Here is a 16,254-nt window from a genome sequence, read left to right as displayed (position 1 = left end):
AAGTGCATGTAATGTACGTATCACATGTAAACCAACGTATGTAATGTATGTATTATATACTCGCAAAAGCGGTATTTACATTGAGATTTTGGAATATTCTAAGAAGCTCCAATCCGTCCACCTCTGTTCCCGCATTAATGTCTGTCACATAGGTTAATCGGTAACCTCACTAGGATGATATATCCTTGCAAAGTGGTCATTCAGTGTATTATCTACACTTACATACCCTGTCTACATAAAACTAGTTCTACATAAAAATCAGTCTCAGATTTATGCTATGGCATTATTGCGATTTTAAGGAGAATAAACTATTAAACTGATCAAGTATTTTGTCGTTGCTTGGAAAATAAATCCATTTATCTCCAAGAAATTTACCACTATATCTACACGATTCAGATCAGTTATTCAGTGTAATATTAATTAATAATAATTCACTAAACCTCGTAGTTACGTCACTGTAGATGTTTAGGGATGCAATCAGGCTATACAGACGACATTCATGGGATGTGATGATAACTGTAGGATGTCCGTAGGTGGGTTAAACCAAACACAAAAGTATATATATAATTATCAAAAAATTATTATTAAAAACTAAAAGAAATTACAAAAATAAAACGATCGTTAAATCTTCGGATCTATTTAATTATTGGTGTAATTTTAATGTGGATGACTTTTACTTGATAATTTCTCGTCAGTTGTAATGAAAGAGTACTCTGGAATTTCCTAGAGAAGTGACGAACTACCACAAAGTAGGAATATATCTTTTTTTACGAGTATATTAACTTTTATTACCGCGAGTTACAAAATGTATTTTGCTAATTAGCAACAAAAATTCAGTTTAATGTAGAGTGGCAAAATTTGTAGATATGCCAGTCATTTCGGTATGGATAAAAGTATACAGAAAGGTTTCCTCCCAGTCGGATTTATAGATAGTCGGATTTATCTTCGCAAATTTACCAGCAGAACACACTCAATTTATAGACATAATATTTTGTCAGTCAAGACTTGGAAAATTCGACCGTAAAGCCAAAACAAATAAACAGACCGAATGGAAAGAGAATCTAGATCCATTGTGTATTTTTGAGTACATTACTGACAGGAGGCAACATCGAACACGTGTGGTTCCCGTACACGTATGTCTCTGCTATTATCAATAACACGTAATCATGACTTTGCTTCAAGTGAGTCTTTTTCCTTTGTTATAACAAATATGCTGGTAGCAGCGGTAGTTATAATTTTTATATACATACATACATACATACATACATACATCTTCAAGGCCCACCTTTCCTAATTGGGTTGTGGGGGCAACAGCTGCAAGAGGAACTTCCAATGGTCACGATCCTCTGCCACCAAGTTCGGGTGTTCTGGCGGGATTCCCAAACGTGTCCACCAAAGGTTTTGGATATAATCTATCCAGCGAGTACTTGGCCTTCCACGTGGCCTCCCACCCTCTGGCTTGGCAAAGAGGGCCTGCTGAGGGAGCCTCTCTTGTGGCATTCTGACTAGGTGCCCGTACCAACGTAACTGTGATCTCTCAACACGGAGAAGCAGCGGTTGAGTATTGAGGGTTTCCCGAATTGCAGAGCTTCTGACTCTGTTGAGTCTTGTCAGCCCCGCAACCCCTAGAAGGAACCTCATTTCAGCCGCTTGGATTCGTGTCCGCATTCTTTCGGTCATTACCCAACTCTCATGACCATAGGTGAGGGTGGGGACATAGACTGTATTGAAGACAGCCAGCTTTGCCTTCTGGCTTAACTCCCGCTTCAATACTACCGAGCGGCCAAGCTCCTGCAATATTGAGCTTGCTAAGCCAATTCGAGTATCTAGCTCTACGTCCCACTTTCCATCATTCGTGAATATGGACCCCAAGGTATTTAAACTTTTCCACCTTTCACATTGGGACTCCACTTACATGTAGAGTGCACTGGGATGGTTGTCTTGAGACAACAATTGTTTCAGTTTTGGCCACACTGATCTTCATTCCGGCGTCTGCACAAACAGCTACAAACCTATCCAGGGTCCGCTGGAGCTCATTTGTGGAAGAGCTAAGCAGAACTAGGTCATCTGCAAAAAGCAGACGTCCAATGCTACATCTTCCAATTCTGACACGCTCACTGCCTCGGCTGTGCCTATCAATCCAGTCCATAAATATTATGAAAAGGAGGGGTGACAGAATACATCCTTGGCGGAGGCCAACGGAGACCGTGAAAGGTTCTGACTTTGTGCTGTTTACCTTGAAAACTCTGGGCATTCATACAGGGACTTGATGGCAGCTAATATAATTTTTTATTATATTATTATTTTTTTTGTAAATAATGTTCATTATTGTGTTGATATTAAATGTTAAGACAATTCACAGAATTATCTCCTTCAGAGTGTTGATGCTAGTCTATTTGTCTCTCAATACAATTAAATCTTTCTCTGATTTTTTTTTGTTTTCCAGTGACTAATTAACCTTTTAAGATCATAAAGAATTTTCTCCAATCTACCTAACCCATGCCTGACCACATCATAAAAATATCACATCATTGAAATGGATATTTTATTTTTCAAATAAAATAAACAAATGAAATTTTAAGTTGTTATAGTTTAGAAAAGTTATTCCGAAGTTAATTTTAAAATATTCAGATTTTTAAAAATTACTTTTTAAAGACCGCATGCTCAGATGATGAGAAGATCCTCTTTATTGATAGTTCGTCAACTAATAATGAGTTAAAAGGCCTCATTTGGAGGTGCAGGTTTTTTTTTTATATTATTTCCTTTGGAACGCGGGTTGCTCACCTTCGAAAAACAGGCAAACTGGCCAGGAGAATATACGCAGTTAAAATACATAATACACTGTCCTCATAACCTTCTCTGATTCTGCCATAATTTCCCAAGCAACCCAATCTAACAGGCTACATATATCTGTATTACGTTATTAAAAAAACTGATTATTAGCATTAATGAAGTAACATCGATAAAGTCTTACCAATAATTTCATCAAAGATTGAAAGAGAAAAATAATTTCAGAATAAATTATTTTGCTTTAGATTTTTCAGAACTTTTCTCCAAATTTATAACATTAGGCAAGAAATGTCTAACCATTCTTAACATATAGTTGATCTTAAAAGATTCTTCTAATCTTTAACTTGGAAAATGAGTACTTCTCCTATACTATGGAAAGTGGTTTACATTGTGCGGATACAAGAATAAATAAGGCTAGAAATCTATTCTCTTGGCTTCCCTAATAGTTAGCGTTTATATAAAACAAATACTTTGTATTTTAGAAGTCCAAAAAGCAAGTACTTTGCTTATAATTCATACAGCTGTTTATAAGATACAAATTTATATAAAGTCTTGGTTTGTTGAGATTCATAAAGCAAGAAGTTATGAGCATTCTTATGTTCATCAAATGCTCTTCTACATAGAACAGTAGAAGTGGATTTTCGTAGTGCTCTTTGTAGCCAAAAACATTTTAACGCGCTTAAACGTGTTTTTCAGATTGCGATAGCTGTACTACTGAGATGTTAAAAACACAGTTAAGCGCGTTAAAATGTTGCTATCTTAGTAGCACAGCTATCACAATATTAAAACGTTAATATTGCGATAGATATACTACTGAGATGTTAAGAACACAGTTAAGCCCGTTAAAATATTTGTTGGCTACAAAGAGCACTAAGAAAATCCACTTCGACTGTTCTATGTAGAAGAACATTTGATGAACATAAGATTGCTCATAACTTCTTGCTTTATGAATCTCAACAAACCAAGACTTTATATAAATTTGTATCTTATAAACAGCTGTATGAATTATAAGCAAAGTACTTGCTTTTTGAACTTCTTTTATACTTGGAAATATACTTGATGGGATAAAGTTTCCACAGAAGTTCATATGGAGCATAAGATATTTTTCGATGTTCATGGACTGTCTACTGTGATTCGTTTTAATGGCCACCTCGCGTATTGCGAGCCCATTCGTTACAAGAATTTCCGTTTGAAAACGGAAGTGCTGTTTCGTTGCTAGAACAGGATTTTCGGATTATCAAATGTTTACATTACCCTTAGATTACCTAAAAGTGCATTAGTTACCATATATTGTGTTCTGTCAACTTTTACTGAATGAAACAATGGGTAAGCATATTATAAACATTTCTATAAAGTTAGTTTCAAGTATCAATTGATCATGTAGTTATAATTCTGAATGTTAATTTAAATCTGAAAAAAAACAAAATGAACGAGATATGCAAAATAACAAACAAAGTAGTACGTTTCGTTTTTTCGTGTGATTTTCAGATTATATACGTAAATTTTTTAAGACGTGTTAAATATGATGAAGATCTCACTTATATCAAATTAATAATTCACGAATATGAATAACAATGAACGCATAAAATTGCCCTTATCCTAAAAGAACTTCGAAGTAGCAAATATCGTGCTGTTATGAACTTTAGCAGTGAATTCATTTCAAGAAGTTCTATTACTGATTTAAGAATAAAATTTTATGAACCGCCACTAAGGATGCAATCAGGTCACAAAATTTCATTCTTGAAATGATCAGGAATTAATTGCAATCATGAAATAACGGTATACATGATTTCCGCTATTGAGAATATTAACAGTATATTGCTTGTGGATACGGAGAAATCATGAGATTGAACATGCTATTTTATTGAGGTATCGTATAAATCAGCAGTAATTTTTAAAAATCGATATACTATTTAAAAGGAATGGTCACCGACTTAAAAATTATCAATTTTATTCAGAGAAGAAGTTCCTAAACTTTTATGGATTGCGTCCACCTTAAAATGTTTTATAAATTTCACATATAGATCACGTCTAGAAGAAATAAAAATTAGGATACATATACTTAAATGAAGGGGATATTAAATCCCACATAGTTTTAAAACCGAATAAGAAACTCAAAGATTGAAATCAGAGAGTTTCTTGCCGAATATAGTAAACTATAAAGTATCGTATATAAACTATAAAGTTAATTTAAGTAATGTTTTCATTGCCGAAATGAAACTTATTAGCTCTTTATACTTAAGTAGGATACATATTTTTATCATATAAAGCTAAATATGGGTTTTCGAATATATTGTTGAAGCGCTTATACGAACGTATAGTGCCGTTTTACGTATTTGAATTCTGCAGTACCTCAACTGAATAAATGATTTTAAAATGTTTCTTCATATATGGCTAAAAACTAAAAAAGAAAAGAAAATGTTTATATCGACACCATGTTCTCCTCCCCAGTTTGGGAACTCTAATTTAAAGCAGTATACTTTTATTTGCAGATAACATGACTAATTTATGTAAGAAATTTTATAACTTGCAAATTAAATTAAACTGGCCGATAAATTATATTCTTATTTCGTGCTTATTTCAAGGGTAAGCAAACAAAGTTTACTCGTGAAGTATATTCAGGACTAAACTACTAAATAGCTTCACATTTATCCTGTAATGCAAAGCGCACGCGCACGCACACACACACACACACACACACACACACACACACATACACACTTTCGGATGTGTGTGTGTGTGTGTGTGTTTGAAATGTATAATACTATGCATTATGGGAAGGACCTTTGCATTGATTCAACCTTAGTATCTTATTTGGGTCTGGCTCCCACTTGATAAGACCTCAATAAAAATAGAAACCGGTGGTCTTGGCAGTCACCATTCCCATAATGCCTACATTATACACACGTCCGAAAGGATGATGTGTGCTTTGCATTATGGGATACAAAGGCAATTAATGTGAAGTCATTTAACCTCTTTATATATATATATATATATATATATATATATATATATATATATATATATATATATATATATATATATATATATATATATATATATATATATATATATATATATATATATATATATATATATATATATATGACAGATTGATCATTGACTCGGTTAACATACATAGTTTTATGAAAAAAAATTGAATGACTAGAACCGAGATTTAATTAAAAAGATTTTAATATAAACACACTACTAGTTTCGGCCTGTAACAGCCTTCTTCAGGTGACATTATAAAAGAAAAAACACTAAACATTGAGGGTTAAAAGACTATGAACAACATAGACAGTCTTTATACATAATTAGCATTAAAACGTTGTAGTTGTATTTGAAGCTGTTCTTTCATTTGTTGCATTGTTGGAAGAGTGCGTGCTTGCTGCATCACGTGAACGCCAGTACATGATTATATATATATATATATATATATATATATATATATATACAAGCAGCTTAATCGTAAATGTACTTCACGCGCAAACTTTGTTTGCATACACTGGTAGAGGAAACAACAAGAATATTATTTCTTAGCAAGTTTAATTTAATGACTATTTTATCTAAGAAGCGTATCGTTATGGAAATCTCGGCGTTTATAGAATATTCGCGAAAGTGATGTGTATATTTGAATAAAAATGAGTTCGAGTCCGTTTGTGTGTGTGTGGGGGGGGGGGGGGGCAAGGGGAACCTGAGTTTAAATGTGCTCTAAAATATAAATAGCACATAGTAAATGTGTAAACATCTATTGTAATTCATTAAAATAAATGAATAAATAAAATAAACATTTCTTATTAATTAGTGGATAGCAATTTGTAAAGTTCGACAAATCCCCAATAGCAGTCAAAAAGGAAGAAGAGAAAACTTGAATGATGGAGTAGGCACTGTTCTTTTGTTATGTCCGCAAATCGCCTATGGGTGTCAAGGACTTAAAACATGCAGTGTTCAAATATATCAAAAGATGGCGACACTTTCCACTGCTGTCTGTCTAAACGACGCAACATTTTACATATAGATATCCCAATTCATTTGTTAAAGTACTGCTTTAAAGTTTCGACAGCAGTAATATGAATGGCAAGATATATTGAAATTAAATATATCACAAACCAAACACGGTAAATATATACTGTATAGTGTATTCTTGAAAAAATACACTTTACACTATGCCGGAAACGAAAAGGGAATGGAGGACAATCACTATATCACTGTCGAATTCATGTTGTTGAATTCAGTGCTCAGCAGCTGCATATTTTATGCCTTTATTCACGTGTTAAATTATCGATAGCTGCGTCTAACTTCATTCCATGCCGGATAATGACAGCAATTATCGCTTCAGAATGATTGTAGTTTTGGTGTTTTCATCTAAAGGACTGGTTAGTAAATAGCAGTATCAGGTGTTAAGATTTAACTGATACCATGGAGAGATATAACTCATAACCTCATTATCCATATAATGGATAGTCAACAGTTATTTCTCTAGTGTTCCATATCGCAATTAGAAATGATCCGATAACGAGTAGCACCATAACTGCAATTTATTATACAGCAAGCAGTTCCACGTAGGAAGCAGGTAAATATCCTTGAACAAAATCCAACAATTTCTTCCAGTTTTTTATGAGTGTACTGAAACGAAAATGAGTGTTGTCTAGACTCTAGAGAATATAGTATTACTTTAAATGCATAAGTTGAAATGAAAGTTTTTAAAAAAATAACAAAGAAGCATTTTCTCAAATGATATTGTATACAAAGAATGAATGAAGATAAAAAAAGTAACGACAGTATGGGTTTAGAATTGAATTGTAAGTCTAAGTACAAATATACTGCACTGCTCTGTGGAATTATTAAAAGTAGGTTAATCATTGTAGTTCACAATATTGTGGATAGATGGCATCACATAAGTTCCCACTTATAGCCAGACAGTGGCTACTTTAGAGTCTATCTATCTTTTATGTGGCTATAAAACGAGGTATTGTAAACAATTTAAATAATTGTACAGCTTAAAACATAAGAGCCAAATCATAAGCAAGGCGTGCATATATATAATAATAAAATAAGCGATCTTCGAAACTTATCACACAGGTTGCATCATGAATGGACGACAGAATTAGATAAACCGGAAACCCTGTTCTGAAGACAAAACATGACACTTTTCGCTTATTAGAGGCCTCTAATAAGCCAGGTGGTGGTCTCACACAAAAGACAAAAATCGTCTACGCCTAAAGATTTCCCAACCACCCACGACAGAATGGAATTCGAACTCACGGAGTGTTATTGGAGAGCGGAGACGTTATCTATTCGGCTAAAAAGAATGTCTTTCATCTGTTTCGGCTAAGAGCTCTTCGCAAGATATAGTGATTTTTTTACTGGTTTCTTAATTTACACTTTTGTATTCACGTAAAGTGTGGTTCTTCAACTGGCCAACAAAGGGGGGGGGTCAACGCTTTTTTTTATGCTAGAAATATTTGTAAATGTCTTTTAAAGCCTACACTCTTAGAATTTCTGCATAATATGGACTATTTGGCACCTAACTCGGACAGCAATTTCGTCTTCCTTCTAATAACTAGAGGAGAGAGCCAAAAGTGTCATTAATATGAAATAAATGCTATTAATGAAAATAGAAGTAATTTCTTAATTACTAAATAATGAACCAAAAGGCTGTATTTCGGCGATGTAAAAAAATCACATAGGCAATGTGGATATTAGATTCAACATAATTTCAAATCCGTATGTTTGTAGAAACTATGAAAGTTTCGTAAGTTGAGCTAAGAAACATTTTAAAACATCCCGTTACTGAAGACAGGAATATTTTTACTGGTTTCTTAATTTACACTTTTGTATTCACCTAAGATGTGAAACATACCGTTACTGAAGACAAGAATATTTTTTTTTATCAAATGGACTAATAAAAGGCGAATATATGGACGCTTGGGTAGCGCTCATGTCTTCTAAGTAGTCCAAGCTAAGGCAACATGGGGATGCCGAGGATTGTATTCTCGTAAGCTCTCAGGTCAACTAACGAAACGTTCATAGTTTTCTACAAACATTCGGCTTTGAAATAATGTTGTAAAATTTAATATCCACTTGCCTATGTAATTATATTTCTCTGACTTTTCGATTTCCTTAGTGCTCAACGAGAGATTTTGCTCTCTTAAGGTTCTGGGAGAGACTTTTGGAGTATCCCGGAATTGGTGTTTTCCGGAGTGGTTTCTATTGGAGTCGTGTTAGTGAATGTTTTTCCCTGGAATATGAGCGGTTCATTTTGCTGAGTAGTAGGGTGAGCCTGTCACGGAGTAGAACCACCATTGAGTTAAATGATCCTTCAGGTCACTCATTGAGTTAGATGGGGATCGCTTAGTTTTTGCAAAAACTCTCTTTGCTTACATAGTGAGAGAGAGCATTTAGAGTTTCTGGAGGTTGTGTTTTCCAGCGTGGCCTTTATCGGGGCCATGTCGATGAATATTTTTACCTGGAATATGAGCGGTTCTGCTCGGTGGTAGGGTGACCCTGTCACTAAGTAGAACCACCACTCAGTAAGATGATTCTTCGGGTCATTCGTTGAGTTTACAGTGATCTGGAGGATCTCTAGTTTTTGGAGCAGACTCTTTACTTACATAGTGATCTCTGAAGAGAACCAAGCAGTTCGAAACAGTTGTTAGGTCAGTGAAATCTTTATCGAATGGACTAATAAAGGGGAAATATATGGACGCTTGGGTGTTCATGTCTTCTAAGTAGTCCAAGCTAAGGCAACTCAGGGATGCTGAGGATTGTATTCTCGTAAGCTCTCATGTCAACTTACGAAACCTTTATAGTTTCTACAAAGATTTTCGGATTTGAAATAATGTTGGATTTAATATCTACTTGCCTATGTAACAGAAATAAATTATATTAAAGAAAAAAAAATAATAATTATTTCTCATTAGGTTATTAATAGTTACGAGTCGTTATCAAGACAAAAAAGTACTTAGTAGCTTATAAGTGTTGCAAAAGTAAAGGAAAAGAAAGCTGTAAAAGAAAGGGTCTCTTCCCTTGCTACCCTGAGATGCAACTAAGTTTGAACAGTCATGTGTAATGACTCTAAAAGCGAAATTATGTAGTTTCGCTGTCAAGAGATATAACAGTCGGAGCTATTTCTTCTGGTATAGAATCGAAACTTAGATTGCAATGCCTAAAAGGATGATCGCTAACCGATATGCAGCACAACTTCTTGATAGTGCAATACTTCCTACAGTTGGAAAGTTTTAAATAGCAGACCCGGTTCTTTTTCAACACAATAATGCGGGCTTGGTTGGCCGAATGGTTAGCGTATCCGCTCTCCAGCCAAAAGGCTGCAGGTTGGAATCCCGTCGTGGGCATGGATGTTTTTGATTTTGTGTGAGAATAGTAGTGGTGGCGGTGGTGGGCAGTAGATGGCGTTGGTGTAGATGATATGGTTGGTGGGTGAGATTGAGTAGTGGAGACGAAGAGTTGTAGAGTAGGTGCCCTCTCTCGATGAGTCTTGGACTCCCTGGAGGTGTTAAATACTACTAATAATAACGTACCGTGTCATGTTGCAGGTGTTATTGCAACGTGGCTCCAACAGCAAATTCGCAGCAAAATTTTTTCCTGCACAAAGTCCTGATCTAAATCCATTTAATATCTTCGGTAAGAAGTGTTTCATAGAAAGCGGACAAACCAGATGTGTCTAATCTAACAATGGCATATGTACTAATAGAATAGTGCGGAGAAGACAAAATACATGACTCATATTATCACAAACTAGTTCAGAACTATTGTGTTATGCGATTTATGTTTATCTGAAATACAGTGCTTTGCTAATATTATTTTAACATATTTCATAGTCATACATAGTAATGTTCAATTAAATTGATTTTAGTAAGAAAATTAATAAACATATGTCAACTTCTAATTTTAATGCGAAGATTTCAATGTACGAGTAACGCTTTATGGAATAATTACGACCAATTCCTGACAATGTACACTAAAAATCTATTATATTTATCCTTAACCTACTGCAGAAAACACAGTCTTAGAGAATGGAGGATGAATACCGCAAACCTATTTCTATATAACTGTGTCAGAGTATAGGAAAAACCACCTAAAATGTCAAAACACCATATAGTTTTTTTTTTTCCAATGAAGTGCCGATGGGCACTGTCATCAAAAAAAAGGCCATTAAAAGCAGAGCTATAAGAAAACACCTGCTCTTCATCATTGATCCTCCTCTGCAAGTATATTACTACAGTCACTCTCCAAACGAAGATTCGACCACCAAATCCTACAAGAGCCATCATAATCAGGTTCAGGTGTTTATTTACATCCATACCTCACCACAGTGTAACGCTGTTCCACACGATCTTCCACTGTCATAGAATCAAAAAGGATGGATGGATGGACAACATATCTCTTCATGCACCACATAACACCTAAAAACGATCAAAGCTGTGCTGTTGCTGCTTACAATACATGTTTCCTTTGTGTCATATTTTATTTGTAACGTCTTTATAATGAAAAACAATGTCGCACAACTCTCTCTGTGGAGTGAACACTCTTATAAGCCATGTTAATAACTGACAATACATATTTTATAGGGGACTTATAAAATATGATGCAATTACTTGATTTCAGGATTCGCTGATCCTTATTTGTCAAATTTATTGGCCTATCAGGTCGTTCTAGATCACAATATCTGTTGCCACCGACTCTGAAAGGATCAAACAGTTTTCTGAAGCAGCAAATATTACTGATAGCGAAAGTGATCTCTGACACTTTTACGCTGTTCACGGTGAACCTCTGTGGGTGTTACTGACATCTTTGATGTTACGGTATGCTATTTCAAGCAGTTCTTTCTTTGCATTCATTTGTCCTGTTCTTCGTTTCATATATAAGTTGATACCATTTATTTGATACTGCTTATTCTACCTCTAAATCGTTGTCTGCTTAACCTATTTCAAAAATCATTAATATACCTCACTCTAAATTTGATATTATTTGAATGAACACCTTAATTAGTACGGTTTACTAGTAAAATAAGTACGCATCAGCTTAGCATGCTGTATTCGAAATAGAAAATAAACAGGTAAGGATTTAATGGAGACCAAAGCATTTAATTAAGTATTTCACTCAATAAATGAAATAAGATACAAACAAATCCTTCAGTTTGCCTTCCTCCATTTTCTTCATTCTCTTATTAGGTCTTCCTTAAAATTCAAGTTCGACTCTTAGAATACTAGGATTCCTTTCTTTGGTTAGTGATGTTCTATGCTCCTCCGCTCACTTACTTTTAGATCTTAATTTAATCTCAAAAACTTCGAAGGACAAAAAATGATACTTATGATTTAAATTATAGACGAAAATAAGGTAGGAGTAAACTGATAAATATAATGAAAACCAGTGTACCTAAACAACGTCATTAAAATGTACATTTCTTAATATGCCCGTGTAAAGCTTATACAAATAGCAACTGAAATTAAAACAATCGAGTTCCCTTTTATAGAAATCTGCAGCTCTTACCAGTTGCAGGACGGTAAGGAAAGGAACGAAGAGAATGTATATATAAACAGTTTATAACAGCTATCATAATGGAATGATGATGCAATAATAATTTTTGTATAAATATAGTATAACATTATTAAGCGAAACTGAATCACATAAGAGTATGGTATAAAAACTACATATGATAACACTATCATAGACAATTACAAAGTTAACACCGCATAAGTAGTTCTGTGCTGCTATTTCTGATGACGGATATTTATTGCAAAATGTTGATATAATGATTCCCGCCATTCAGTAGTATCAAAAAAAAAAAAAAAAAAAACGTGAGTAATTTGAAGAGTAATGAGGAGCGAGGCAACCAGTTGAAACAATATTATAACTTAAAAAAAAAAAAAAGAGAGAAGACGAATCGTGAGGTTACATATGACACGTGAGTCCCGTGTCTCTCAAATGAATTTTGAGAGACACGGGACTTAAATCTGTTACATGAAGTGCTTATATGCTCTTCAACTAACAGGCTCTTGATTTGAATCTCACTGTGGGCACAGATATCTGCGAACGTCTCTGAGTAGAAAATAAATTTCAATGTCCTTTGTACGACAAACAACCCCTGCTCACTGGAATCACGAAGTGTCAGAGTTCGATATATGATCTCTGGAGCATGGTTTCGAATTATATTACCATTAGTCACTAAGAGTAGTTTTAGTACAACAGAAGAGTTGTACAACTGAAAACACTTCATGGACATTAAAAATGATAAAAAAATAAATATTTTAAATTCGGTAGGTATTCTGTTTCAATCATCAGCGTCACTTGTTCATGGATACCGGTGATTTGCGATCTCCCACATGACTTTTAATATGAAAAGTTATAAATCTTTAGCCAATAAATATCGCAGTGGACTAATAGATAGATAATTCAGTTCCATGTTTGGTCTTAGAGCAAATGCGAATGATTTCGTTAATGTGAATCTCAAACCATGAAAGGTTTCAAATCTGTCGCACATTACTACTGCAGTTCACTAACGGAAAGATAATCCGGTTTAATGCTCGGTCTCTAGATCAGGATCTCTAGAAACCGAATAGGTATCTTTATCGAGGTACTTCAGGCGTCCAATAATTTTGCAGTGAACATTGTTTACCACCGAAACATTTTTACATACATCCATGCTACAGTAGGATTTGAATACATATTCTGGTGGCTGCCGAGTGTTTATGCTATCTACTCGGCCAACCAGACTAGCTCATGAAAGTATCGCAGACAACTGCCGCCGTTTTGTGTTCCTAATCTTAACTCTATCTGGCATCCATGATGAAGTCTCAGGGGGTACGAGAAGTGACAGGACTTGCGAATTCTTATGAATTCGCAAGTTACTAGTTACTGGCAGTAGCATGAATGTCAATAAAGCTTCCAAGTGGCACAAGTCAAAGGGAATGGGTTACACTAAGAGAGATATTCTGATCCTCCAGGTTGAGGACTGAGCTCATAGTTCATAACTGTATGTCGTAAAAGATCTTATTGCCACTAAACAAGTATCAAAGATTCTTCCTTGAAAGAACTAAAAACATTAAAAAGATTTGGAATCACGTTAAGGAGGCATAAACATAGCAGCAGAAAATTCATTTGGAATCCAAGGAAATCAAATACTAGTAAATGAAAAATGTAAACCGGCAGTAAAGAAAAGAAGGAAGACAAATAAACCAGATGAATAATAAATATTTTACAGCTAAAGGATACAAAGAGAAAGCAGTAAAGTGACCAATAAAATAATCCGATAACAAAAAAGAAAATATTCACATTAACTGTTGAATAAATTTGGAAAAAAAGTGAGACAAATAAGCAAATAGAATTGTTTTATTAAATTATACACCCGAAAGTAAATCCATATATGAAACTAACGATAATTAACAAGAGCAATGTGAAAGTAAGCTACTATATATGGTATATTAACAGGTATTATTATAACCAACTGCCAACATAAAGTGCAATGATACTGCTGAAACTTTTGAAACAGATATTACCATATTGGAGTGGGTTCTGGTGAAAAGATGTGCTGTTAGGAAGCTCCTGAAACATCGGTGATTTTTGTTCATTTATTCAGTGTTTTTTTAGATTTATTGATGTATTTTAGTATATTATTGTAGATTTTACTATTTATTATACTATAGTATTTAATAATATAATTGTAGAAATATTATTTGTTATTACTTAAGAATGACGCCGAAAACTCTTCACAGCAGGGCAGTATCTAAAGCCTAAGTTAAAGTTATTACTATTGAGAAGAACCTTTTCCCGATGAGAAGAACCGTTACTGCAGTCATGATGATATATCCGCGGAGACTCTGACATTGGAAATATCTCAATTAAAAAATATTAGAAAATCGACAAGAGAATTAGAAAAAGTGGAAAAACGTTTAACAAAACTTAGACAGGATAAGAAAAAGGATTATAACAAGAAGGGGCAAGAAAGCACTGAACTTGGCAATCATAATAATAATAACAACAAGGTAAGTCAATTAAAACCTAATAAAAAAGAAGCGATGTAGTATGGTGAATCAATCATAAAACTTGCGGTTTCTGAGGGGAGTCACTACTTGTAGTTTCCCTGGGTCTAAAATTAAAGATATGACAAGCGTATTCAAAAAAAACAGAAAAGAAAAGTAAAAGAGATGATAGTTCTAGTAGGAAGTAATGATTTAAGTAACAACAAACATAGTATGAGAGGGGATATGACAGGTTCTGTTGGAAGAGAGAAAGAAATGTGAGAGAGTAAAAATTTTAGTTTTTCTACCCAGATACGGCAGTACGGAGCTAAGAAGGATGACAATGATAGCAAATGATTCCATGCCCTGTGTAGAAATGGATGCGAGTTTTTGGATATGTGGAGTGCGTTTGATGGCAAAAAAGACGTATAAGAAGGACGGCCGACATTTTAATTCATTTGGCATCAGAAGTCTGGAAAAATTACTTATAGGGATGAAACCTAATGCAGAGAGTCGGGAACACTAGATCATCAAGAGAGGAATGGGGAAAATGTGTGTGAAAGTTCAGCTATAGAATGCAAACATGATAAAGACATGAACGGCTTCGATATGGCGAAGGAGGAAATATACTCTTTCGGTTTGAACCTTTTGAGTATGTCTGGGAGAAGGAAAAGAGAAATTTCTATAACAAGAACAGATAGATTGCATATCTAATTATAAGAATATGCTAAGTAGTAATTTGTTATTTCTATACAGAAATGCTAGGAGCATCAGAAACAAAGGAGTTGAGTTTATTGCTTTATTGTGTACGATGTGGCCTAAGATTTTGGCATCAGTGAACTCTGGCTATCAAAATAAGATATGTTAACTGGGATCGATTGCAACATGTGAAAGAAGGAACTCGAGATCAAAGAGTGTTACATTTGTTCATCGCATCAGAAGGGTTCTCTGTTAAGAATTTGACTATTTTACGAACGGTTGATGACAGTGATAATGACGTGCTTTCTTGGGAAGTATCTAATTATATTGATATTCCCACTGGAACAGGTTGGAATGGGAATATCAATATTCCCATTCTGGGACTGGAAATTATGATCAACTTAGAAAAATACTATCTCTGGGCTCTTGGTATCAGTTACTGAATGGGGAAAATCAGAAGCGCCTATGGCCAAGGCGCTAATTTTACATAAGCGCAAAAATTGAGGTGTTTTTTTTTTTTTTTTTTTTTTTAGAACAGTGCAATTTTCTTTCCTGTTCTGGCCATAGGCGCCAAAATTCCTCACGACGTCTTTGGGGAAAATGTCAGTAATGCATGGGAATCTCAGCTCAAAAAATTGCTTAAATGAGGCTGTACCTGAATATATCACTAGTGTTCAAGAATAAATAGGTTGGGAGTGAAATGGATGTGCAACTTTATTAAGCAAGAGATCCAGAAGTAGAAGTTAATGTGAAAAGAATATCTCAAGAATAAGAATGAGAG

The 16,254-nt window shown here is 34.5% G+C and overlaps 1 protein-coding gene across 1 annotated transcript in view; it reads left to right on the top strand.

Annotated features, from left to right (window-relative positions):
• Positions 1-3,616: 3,616 nt before the first annotated feature.
• Gpb5 (Glycoprotein hormone beta 5) overlaps positions 3,617-16,254 on the top strand; it is a 74,386-nt gene continuing 61,748 nt past the window's right edge. The window contains exon 1 of the mRNA XM_090398803.1: positions 3,617-4,116. Within this exon, the coding sequence (XP_090254929.1) occupies positions 4,113-4,116 (4 nt within the window). The 5' untranslated portion in view covers positions 3,617-4,112. The remainder of the gene's footprint in view (positions 4,117-16,254) is intronic.

This window comes from Typopeltis vanoorti, chromosome 10 (genome assembly GCF_054136105.1).
Source record: "Typopeltis vanoorti isolate ZY-2024b chromosome 10, IOZ_Tvanoo_1.0, whole genome shotgun sequence".
NCBI lineage: Eukaryota > Metazoa > Arthropoda > Arachnida > Uropygi > Thelyphonidae > Typopeltis > Typopeltis vanoorti.
Note: the sequence above shows the minus strand (reverse complement) of the source record. Positions and strands in the feature narration are given on the sequence as shown.